Below are 11,629 nucleotides of genomic sequence, written 5' to 3' on the forward strand. Positions count from 1 at the left end.
TTCGGCAGTATCGTTCCACAAGAATTCTTCACATGTATATACACATAAAAGAACAGCACCAGTTTGAGAGACAAATTAACTAAACCAAAATACAAGTCCCCAAGGCCTGGTAGATGGAGGTTCAATTATTAAACATATTAGCAAATAAGATGCCAAAACCCAACAGTAGTAAATAAGCTTGGAGTTCCACAACCACAATATATTTAGCTATCAAAGAAAACAGGGGCCATCCAACCAGTTTCGAGTTTTATGGAGAACTATACGTTTAACTTTTACCATTTTAAAACTTTTTTATCAGTACAAAAATAACCATTCAAATTTTATGTTTGCAGTCTAGATTAAATTATATGAGTCAACGTGTAACATCACATGATTTTAATTAACTAACAAAGGAAAATTCACATATTCACATGAGTTTTAATTAATTAAGCCAATTTTTACATTAGAAATACTATTACATAACTGCATTCTCATTACAACTATAAGTTTTTCTATTTAAACACCACTTCTCAATTATGTTTACCCAATTTCTATATACACCCCCATCAAAAATAAAAAAAATTAAACCTTTACTAAGTTCACCACATATCTTCCAAAAATGCAATTAAAAATCAACACCACATCCACAAACACCCTAACGCAGCCTCTCGTGCACCCCCAATTTCAGAACTTCAGTAGAGCAGTTGCATCGGTGGAAGGCAAAGGCACAATTATTGCTCAAAACTAAAGAAAACAATGCTCCACCGGCCCAAAAATTGCAGTAAGGCCCTACTATAACAGACTTAGTGCCAAGGCAAAGTCTTGCCCGAGCTGTTGCTTGCGGACAAAGATTTTGCTAATTTTTTTATTTCAGCCAAGGACCAAAATATCGAAAATATCGACGTCGTTTTTTTGAGTTACCGATATTTTAATAGGTATCCAATGAGTTTTCGTCAAAATATCGTGATATGAAATTCAAAAATACTTGAAAATAGTTTTCGTCATAATATCGCAATATGAAATCAAAAAATACTTGAAAATTTCTAAAAAATCTCAATTTTGAGCATAGGGGGATTCAAACCCCTCCCATTTGACTCTTTAACGCCTTAACCACCATATCACTTATGTTGTTGCGATAATATGCTAAAATATTTATATATATGGTTTTGTTTTGAATTCTTTTTACAAGAAACAAATTTGCACATATTCCAAATTTTTTGTGGTATTATATTTTAAATTGTGTCAATTAATTACTTAGTCAATGGCAAGTGGTTTTTAATTTTTCTATTTTTTATTTGGTCACTTACATGGTAGGGCTGGAAAAAATTCCCGAAAATCCCAAACCAAACCGAAAAAGTCCCAAACCCAAACCGAAAAATCCCAAACCAAAACCATCCTGAAGTTTGGGAATCCCATCCCGAAAAATTCCGAAATTTTCGATATGGGATTGGTTTCCAAATCCCATTTGTTTGGTAATCCCGAAATCCCGAAAAATACCGAAGTATTCGGTTTCCTATTGACTTTTGGGTTTTGGTTCTTGAAAACCGTTGCCATGGTTGCTGACTACTCTTCACAATACACTTACTCTACAAATAAAGACGATGAAGATAGTGAAAATTTTAAACCTCATAGGAACTCTATATGGTACTAAGTCACTCATGTATCTTACCATACAATGTATAAAGTGTAAAATATGATAACAGCAATGGAGAAAAGTACAGAGTGAGTATAGAGAGAGGAAGTAGAGAGAGAGAGAGTAAAGATATTTCTTTGTATATTTTCCACACACACAACCTTCTGTTTACACCAACTACTTTATATATAAATACAATCTCCTTATAACTAACTAAATCTTCTCTACTCTGATAATGACACCTGTCACTATCCTAACCATTCCTTTTATGCTAACATTCCCCCTCAATCTTATGGAGGGAAGAACCCAACATAAGATTGCTACAATGAAAATTAAACTGAGAAGAACATAATCCTTTGGTGAGGACATCAGCACATTGTTCTGTGGTAGAGACAAATTGAAGCATGATTGTCCCTTGTTGAACTCTTTCTCGAACAAAATGACAATCAATCTCAATATGTTTAGCTTTAGAATGAAGAATAGGATTAGTAGCCAAGGCCATGGCTGAAAGGTTATCACAGTGAAAGAGGGGAACAGAGGAACAAGAAATCTGCAAATCCCTTAACAATTGTTGAATCCACACAATTTCAGAAGTAGTGGTGGCCATAGCACGATACTCTGCTTTGGTAGATGACCTACTGACAATATGTTGTTTCTTGGAACTCCAAGAAATAGGATTAGCACCCAAAAACACTACAAACCAGTTGTTGAGCGCCTGTCATTGGGATCCCTAGCCCAATCCGCATCTGTGTAAGCTTTAATATCAAGATATCCAGGTCCAAACCGAATACCAAAAGTCATAGTGCCACGGAGATAACGCAAAATCCGTTTAACAGCAAGAAAATGATCTACAAGAGGAGCATGCATAAACTGGCAGACCTGATTCACAAAATAAGCTATGTCTGGGCGAGTAAAGGTGAGATATTGAAGAGCCCCAACGATACTTCGATATTTGAAAGGATCGGAGAATAGGGACTGCCATGATTCAACAGTTTGTGGTTAGGATGGCAAGGAGTAATGCACGGTTTGCAATTAAACATGTCAGCCTTGTGTAACATATCAGTTATATACTTGGATTGATGAACAAATATGCCACTGGAGTGATACTCAATCTGTAAACCAAGAAAATAATGCAGAAGACCCAAATCCTTCATGTCAAACTCAGTAGTCAACTGATTAATCACATTTTGAACCTCAACAACACTACTGCCTGTAAGTATAATGTCATCCACGTACAACAGAAGAACAATAATGGAGTGATGCGTATGTTTGACAAACAGGGACGGATCAGCATAAGAAGATTTAAAACCCAAAGTGAGAAGAAATTTTGTAAAACGTTCATTCCAGGCCCGTGGAGCTTGCTTCAGCCCATAGAGAGACCGTTGTAGTTTACAAACATGTGCAGGCTGTATAGGATCAACAAAACCCTAAGGTTGAGCCATATAAACCTCTTCTTCAAGAAAGCCAAGTAAAAAGGCACTTTTAACATCCAGCTGTTTGAGTTTCCAACCATTAGAAGCAGCTAAAGAGAGAAGAAGTCTCATTGTGGTAGGCTTAACCACTAGACTAAATGTCTCATAGTAATCCAACCCGGCTTCTTGGGAAAACCCCTTAGCCACTAATCGGGCTTTATACCAAGCAACAGTACCATCAGGATGTTTTTTTATTTTATAGATCCATTTACACCCAACCAAGTTCTTATCTGGAGGAAGAGGAACTAAGGTCCAAGTGTTCTGCTGAATAAGAGCAGTCATTTCTTCTTGCATTGCATCTCGCCAGTGAGACAATTTACAAGCGGCAGAGTAAGACTGAGGTTCTTGATCACCAGATTGAACTGCAACAGAAAATGCCGTCTTTTTCTTAGAGATACCTGACTTTGAACGAGTCTGCATAGGATGAGTATTAACAGCTCCAATAGAGACTTGCTACAACTCAGAAACTTGAGACATATGAATGTCAGGATATAACTCGAAACTGACTGGAGAAGCAGAATTCACATCGACCACAGAGTCCAGTGGTAGTGAGACAGTAGTACTAGAAGAAACAAGCACGGGGTACCGGAGAACAATTTGTAGAATGAGGCAGAGAACTTGAATCCTAAGAAAACACTTGAGGAAATGGTACAGGTACCAATGGAGGATGATGAAAAGTATTGGGATTGACTGTGGATGGTATGGACACAAACTGAGTACCATGAGATTTATTTTGAGACAGAAATGTTGCAGGAAACTGACATTCATCAAAGAGAACATGCCGAGAAACAATGAGTTTATTGTCTTTAGGATTAAAACAGATAAACCCCTTGTATTAAGCAACATATCCCAAAAATATGCATTCACTGGTCTTTGGTTCAAGCTTATAAGATCTATAAGGCCGCAGTGAGGGATAACAAGCACAACCAAAAATCTTCAAATGATCAAGCTTAGGTGAAGAATTATATAACTTTTCAAAAGGTGACTGCATGGATAAAACTGGAGTAGGCATCCGATTAATGAGATAGACAGCAGTGGCACATGCGTGGTACCAAAACTTAGGAGGAAGACTAGCTTGTTGAAGTAGAGTAACAGCTGTTTTTGTAATATGCCTATTTTTTCTCTCTGCGAGCCCATTCTGTTGCGGTGTGTAAGGGCACGCCTTATGATGTAAAATACCCTTGTTCTTAAGAAAGTTCTGAAAGTGAAGCCCAACATACTCTCCACCACCATCACTTTGCAAGATTCTGATAGAAACATTAAAGTAATTGTGCACAAAAGCTTGAAACTGAACAAACAGACCAAAAACAGCAACTTTATTCATGATAGGAAATATCCATGTGTACCTTGTACATTCATCAATAAAGGACACATAATACCTATAGTTCTCAATAGACACACTAGGTGACGAACCCCAAACATCTGTGTGAATGACTTCAAACGGAATAACAGACTTTGAAGCCAAAGAAGGAAAAGGTAAACCAGTAAATTTGCCTTGTAGACAAGCTTTACAAGTAGGAGAAGAATCTTTACAAGAAAAAGAAATATCGGCTTTACTGAGAGCTGCCTTGAGTACCCAATTGGCAGGATGACCCAACCTGCAATGCCCAAGGGCAGAACTTATTCTTTGTCCAATATACGCTGCTAGAGAAACCGAAGAAGACTTCAACACTAGTAAGGGATAGACAGCATTGTTACTCAAGCCTTGATACAGAACTTTCTGTGTGACTTTGTCCTGTATGCACACAAAAAACTCATCAACAATGCACCTACAATTAGTATCCTTGCATAGTTGATGCATAGATAATAAGTGTTGTGATAATTAAGGAACATGTAAGACAGATGTTAAACAAAGATTATTAGTTGGTAGAGAAAGAGTAAACTGTCCAATATGAGCAATTTGTAGACCTGCACCATTAGCCCCAGTAACAGTATCAGATAATGAATATGGAGCAGCCACTTGGAGGTTGGACAAGTCAAACGCCATGTGATGTGTCGCCCCCGAGTCAAGTAACCAATACTCTGGCTGTGGTGCAGAGGGAGAAGGAGTAGACCTTGCAGTCATGGCAACAGGAGACTGATGTTGAGAGTGCATCATTGCAGGATTAAACGGAGGTGGATGAACCACAGGTGCAGATGGAAATTGGGAAGAGAAGGGAGGCTGTGGAGATCTGAAATAAGGAGAACCAGAAGATGGGAACTGTTGAGGAGAAAAAGTTGATGGGGATGAATAAAATGGATGAGCCATCAGTGGAGAAGGACCACTGTTTCTGTCAAAACAAGTTGCAGCTGTATGCCCTTTCCGATTGCAGATTTGACACCCTGTTTGAAAACAATTAAGAGCACTGTGACCTTTCCTATTGCATATTTGACAGGGTTGAACATGTTGATACACTTGCTCAGTAGCCATAGGGGAGTTAGAAGACTGAAAAGAAGAGCCCTGAAACTGAGGTGAAGAAGACTGATGTGGAAATGGAGCACCAGGTTGTTGAGGTTGCTGAAAATGAGTGTAAAACCTCTTTCATTTCCCCTTTGATTTGAAGTTAGTCCCCCTGAAGTTATTATAAGTTCCTGAACCACTCTGAGACACAAAAGCAAGAGGAGTATGCATCGGAAACATATGATGTTCAAAAGGCATTGATTGTAACATTGGCTGAGATGATCCACTAAATGCATTCTGAGAGGCACTGTGTGCTGCACCACCAGATGATCTTCCAACATCATAGATGGAATTGGAAGCATACATGGCAAACATGATAGGAGCCTGTTTAACAACCTCTTCCAAAGTGGCCTCTTCAGCTTTCAATTGTGATCTCAGCTCTTTTAAAGACACAAGATTCTCTCTACCCCTTATAACTGCCTTAATAGTATTAAACTCAGGAGGAAGACCTTTGAGAGCAACAATGACAATATCCTCATCTGATATATGGACACCAACAGCAGCAAGTTGATCCCGACAATCCTTGATGCGCTGCAGATATAGATCAATAGACTCTGACCCTTTCTTAATGTTCTGCAAATCAATCTTCATTTGAACAATACTAGTTCTAGTCATATTAGAGAACCGTTCCCTTAGATTACTCCACATTTCCTGTGAACTACAACAACCAATAACACAGGATATGGCAGCAGTAGACAATGCAGCAGTGATAAGTGTCATAAGAGCTTTATCATGAATCTTCCACACTTTGTAATCATCAGTAACAGTGTGGGAAGTGCTAACAGTGTCTTCCTCATAATCGGAACTATGATATTTGTCCGGGCAAGAAATAGAGCCATCCACAAAACCAAAAATCTCATTACCCTCCAAAAGAAGTCCCATTTGAAAGTTCCAGGTAACATAATTGGAATCATCCAATTTCACAGTGACAGTATTACCAACACTAGGAATCAACGAAGAAATTGGGGATTGAGTAAGGGCTAATTGAGCAACAGTCACCATGATGAGAGCTGCAACAGATCAATTTGATCGTCAAGACAAAGAAAAACCAATTCAAGCCAAATGACCACAATTCACCAACACAATTCGACAACACAGATCTGCAATACAATACTTATGCAAATAGCAATTGCATTAAGAACCATAAGCACTAAAAATTCGACTTCAGCAACAATGCGACTTCAGCAATAACCGTACTGAGAAAGCTACCACACAGCACCAACAATCAACACAGATGAGCAACAATTAACGAAGAAATCACAAGCATAACAACCACCGACTTACAGAAAACAAGAAATCCCCAAATTTGGTTTTAGGGTTTCAGCGACCGACTGAGATATGCAAAGCACCAACTAAAAAACTGAAAGCACCGAAAGCAACTACTACCAAGAAAACCGAGCGGAAGCATAGGAATCAGAAACCGACGACGGTGTTACCCTTTGCCAGCGATGATACCATGATAACAGCAATGGAGAAAAGTACAGAGAGAGTATAGAGAGAGGAAGTAGAGAGAGCGAGAGTAAAGATATTTCTTTGTATATTTTCCACACACACAACCTTCTGTTTACACCAACTACTTTATATATAAATACAATCTCCTTATAACTAACTAAATCTTCTCTACTCTGATAATGACACCTGTCACTATCCTAACCATTCCTTTTAGGCTAACAAAATATTGTACAAATTCATTATATATAAATGATTATGGTGTGTTTAAACTTCTTTCATTAATTACTACATATTTTCTACATTCACAATGTTTGCCAGCTCGCTATATAATCAACTTAAATCCATCATGCAATGCATTTCCTTCCAATTTTTTGTGATAAACTAATAGATAATTGACTAAATAAACATCATGCAAAGTTTCAATAAAAATTTCCAAGTTTTTCTTACAATTTCCGTGGTTTCCATATTATTATTATTGATATCGATAATATCCTGATATTTCCATCGATATTTCCGTGATTTTGGACTACCGATATTTCCGATATCATCGATATTTTATACCTTGATTTCAGCTTTAGCAAGCAAAATAAGGCCTAAGCCCACGAATGGGCTAAAAAAAAAAGGTGTCGTGCATCCCAGGCCCAAAACTGGGCGAGTTTGATCTCAAGTGGGCTGCAGGCCCAAAAGGAGAGAATCGGCCAATGGTATGGGCCACTGCAGGCTAGCCCAACAGCCAAAAAAATTACGGGGGCTACTTCAGGCGAGCCCAGAAGAATTTTGTTTGATTTTTGTTTTCCTTCTTCGCGGGTCGGGGGAAACAAATTGGACGGAGGGAGCTCCAAAGCCCAAAAGGCTGGAGCAGGATGCCGTCAGTGGGCCAAGCCCAGCGTCTTGGGGTCAGGCCAGGAGCCGACAGCTCCGGCTGTGGCTCGGTGCAGGCTACAGTCCTGGTGAGCAGCGCGAGGTCGGGGGTTTGGGCACCGATTGGTTTTGTTTTTTTTGTTTTTTTGTTTTCATTTCAATAGTTTAATACATTATCAGCACACTCTAGACGCTGGCTATAGAGAGTTTGATCTTCAATCAGGAAAGTATTATGTTTTAATCATTGTTTTCATGATTAATTTATTATTTTATTGAATTGATATACATGTTATTGATTCAATTTAATTTTTCTTTGTTGAACGTGATACAACACATTGGAGATGCGATTCTAACTTTCAGAGAATGATCTTCTACAAAATTCAAAGGCTTTTATTATTTCTGCCAATCAGGTACGCTTAAAATAAAGGAAGATATTTGAACTGATCATGAAGCATGAAAACATTCCTTATAATACATGAACCCCCTACATTTATATTTACCTTCCGATATATATATGATTAATATATTTGTCAATATATATATATACACGTTTCATGCATTACGCAATCTTTTCTACGTGGAATTTGTGAGTCAAAGAATTGAAATAAATTAGAAGCAATTAGGGTTTTTCAAACCCTAGGAATTTTGAAAAAGAATTTAATATTTATGGGGAATTTTCGACTAAGCCGTGACCCAAAACCATGTTGCCGCACCGACCTGACCCTAAGCCGAGCCTGTAGCTCGAGGCTTGGACGCTTGAACCGTGAGGCAGCAACCTTTTTGGGCTTGCTGCATGTGTGTGAGAACCGAGCATGCGCCTGGGTTCCTTACTTAAGGCTTGCTTGCAGCTTCTGGCCCACATACCAACAATTTTTTTCACTGGGCCTATCACACTCTGGACCGCGCCAAGCCCTTCTAAAACAGGTGGCTTGCTCTTGTAAACCAACATCTTTTTGTGTCTTCCATATTATTCAATATAAACCAACATGTTGGTTCTAAGTAAAACTCTTCTTTTGCCTTTTGTTACAATTAAAAGTTAAGAAAACTAACGAAAAAGGTTTCAGTGTTGTGGTCTATTTTATCTGACAAGGGGAGGGAGCCAACGACAAAGAGAGAGTAAATAAATATGTGTTTGTGGGAATGTAGGGGAATTTGTGTGTTATCCGTCCTATGTAGTGCCTTTATTTATAGTAGTAAAGGGAAAGAATCCTTCATCCCCAAGGAATACAAGTTGTAATAGGAAATGATAACTAGAATAAAATCTAATCTAGGATTTAGACAATCACACTTTAATAGGAAGTTTACAACACTCCCCCTTGAGTGTGTTAATACTTAAGGTAAATTCAGCATCATGTAAAAGTTGAAGAAGTCGACTCGTCGGCACTGATTTTGGGAACATACTATTCTCAATGAGGTAGGAACTTGTATAAGGAAGTAAGTCTCACAAAAAAACCCTAAGGCTATGGCAAAAACCCGAGTAGGGACAAAATTCATAGTCTAAGGAAAAATGCATGAGTAATCCAAAGTCAAAAGAAATGTCTACGGAACGTCATCAGGGATATGACCAGCCCAAGGTGGATGCCTCGTTAAAACCTCGTTAGGTAGTAAAAACCCAGTGGGAAAAATGCTCCTAATCGTAGATACTCCTCCTGAATTTGACACAATTCCAAATAGAAATAGTAATGTTGCAACTTAGAAAGTTTACGCATACCAATTCCATGAACAAGCTTTTGACACGTCGTCTTCGGCAGTGATTTGGTGAAGAGTTTGGCCAGATTTTCTTGTGAACGTATTTGCGTGGTCATAAGTCTCATCCTCAGCAGATCCCACGTAAATGAGCTTCCATTCCAAATCTGTATTGGCATAAAAATTATTCAACAAGTAAACAAGGCATCCACTTTTAGTTCACCTAGAACTAGAAAAGCATGTGCAACTAGGTGATACTTGTGCAATCTCAGAAACTCAGCTCCCCATTCCATTCAAGTTTCATGCAAACAATCATCACCATTAGTGAGGGGATGACTCAAGAAGCTGAAATAGGATATGATGATTTCCAAAAAAAAAATTAAAGGAAGGGTATGGAACTAGAAGACTAAATATTTTAACAAGCATCTGTACATAATTATTTTACTGGTCTGTTGTCCTCAAAAGAGTACATATTCCTACCCGGAACAAGTCAATGCTTCAAGTTGGTGCTACTTGGTGGTTAAATAATTTTCTGTCGATCAAAGCTACAAAATTAGAAAGATTTTAGAGTTACAGCTCTACTATTTGCCTAATTACATGGTGTTACGTTTTCACTCTTTGAAAGATACCTTTCTGGTTTTCTGTTTACAGTTCTATATGCAATACCTACGCAATTATAGCACCTCAGCCAAGTACTATAATTACATTCAAGTGACTGACATGTTAAACAATTCTTTGCTAAATTTATTTCTATTCCAAATCCATTCACCTTTAGCTATATTTAATTTAACTGCAAACAGTCTAAATAGATCCAATCGCACATACGACACAAAGAACAGGAAGGAAGAAAGGAGAGGGAGGGTGTTTCAAGGTTTAGAGAGGTCAGGGGTAACGGCACGACAAAGACATTGAAACTGATATTACCAGAATAACAATAAATATGTACACAGTGCACCCTTGAAATGCAGAAATGAATTGTTATTAGCAAAGCTGATAAATCAAACATGGTCATTGATAGAAAATATACCACCAATCTTAGAAAACATAACACTTTAGAACATACGCTTTCTTGAAATGCATACAAAACACAGTTTGACTTCTTTCAGCATCACACCATGTCCACTGCGACGACATTTTCTTATTTCTACTTCTCATTCAATGGCAAGCCAATGCTACAAATTCTTCCAACATACTACAATGTTCATTGTTCCAACTACATCGTGAAAAAACGAAAAGAAGAAGAAACACTAATCAACCAAGAAACCGTTTCACTTCTGGCTCGAAACCCAAACAATAAACTCAATCAATTGGGTGTATATCCCCAGTATTTCATAACAAAAAGATAATAATCCAATCTATAGTATATGAGCTCTCGCACACCCATTTCCTTGCAAGCCAAGAAAACCCCTTTTTCGGAAGATAACCTCTATCCATTCAACATTACATCTAACACTTCAATTTCCAATTGTTCTACCAATTTCCCAATCAAACACGAAAAAACCCTAATTCAAACTCAATCACAAAATTAAAACCAAAGGTACAAAAACAAAAAGCAAGAGAGAGAGGGGAAAACAGTACCGTCTTTGAAAGCAGTGTTGCAATCGTAAGAAATTTCGAACTGGAAGGGTGCCAGAAACAGAGCCGGATTGTCCAGAGCCGGATTGTCGAGCACCGTCACGTTCGTGATGTTAATGGCGCTCATTGCAACGAAACCCAGACGAAGAAGAAGACAACGACGACTGTGACTGTGACTACTATTCTACTCGCGTAGGATTTCTTGTACGGACGGATTGAAACCCTAGGTTTCAGAACCTTAATCGAAATCCCAAGCCGGAATAGCTAACTGCTTTCGGAACACTGCTTTGGGAGTTTTGGGTTTTGGGGGAAATTGATTTTTGTCGTTTTAAAGCGAGAAATAGAAAACGAGATAGTGACCGGATGGATACGGGCGATAAGCGGTGTCGATTTGGCGGGAGTTTTTTTGGTGAAGGGTACCGGTGTGCGTAACTTGGGGCGGGAAGGGGTTTAAGCCTAAAAAGAAGAATAAAAATGGACTTGTTGCGAAACTAATTGGGTAGTGCTATGAACTTGTTAGGCGAGAGTAAA

The 11,629-nt window shown here is 38.3% G+C and overlaps 1 protein-coding gene across 2 annotated transcripts; it reads right to left on the minus strand.

Annotated features, from left to right (window-relative positions):
- Positions 1–4,767: 4,767 nt before the first annotated feature.
- LOC126609685 (histone chaperone ASF1B-like) lies at positions 4,768–11,415 on the minus strand. 2 transcript variants are annotated; one of them, XM_050277554.1, is made up of 3 exons: positions 11,102–11,415; positions 9,549–9,690; positions 4,768–4,819 (listed from the first exon to the last, which is right to left on the minus strand). In XM_050277554.1, exons 1-3 carry the CDS (start codon positions 11,223–11,225, stop codon positions 4,783–4,785), a joined length of 303 nt encoding a protein of 100 aa, XP_050133511.1. In that variant the 5' UTR covers positions 11,226–11,415; the 3' UTR covers positions 4,768–4,782. The 2 variants fall into 2 exon arrangements, with proteins under 2 accessions (XP_050133511.1, XP_050133510.1); XM_050277553.1 differs by lacking the exon at positions 4,768–4,819 and adding an exon at positions 8,965–9,467.
- Between the last annotated feature and the right edge of the window lie 214 nt (positions 11,416–11,629).

Source organism: Malus sylvestris, chromosome 17 (genome assembly GCF_916048215.2).
Source record: "Malus sylvestris chromosome 17, drMalSylv7.2, whole genome shotgun sequence".
Taxonomy (NCBI): domain Eukaryota; kingdom Viridiplantae; phylum Streptophyta; class Magnoliopsida; order Rosales; family Rosaceae; genus Malus; species Malus sylvestris.

Coding starts and splice junctions, on each gene's coding strand:
- LOC126609685 (XM_050277553.1), bottom strand. CDS start 11,225: ATGAGCGCCATTAACATCACGAACGTGACGGTGCTCGACAATCCGGCT. Junction 9,691..11,101: donor CAACACTGCTTTCAAAGACG/GTACTGTTTTCC, acceptor ATGCCAATACAG/ATTTGGAATGGAAGCTCATT. Junction 9,468..9,548: donor AAAGCTTGTTCATGGAATTG/GTATGCGTAAAC, acceptor ATCTACGATTAG/GAGCATTTTTCCCACTGGGT.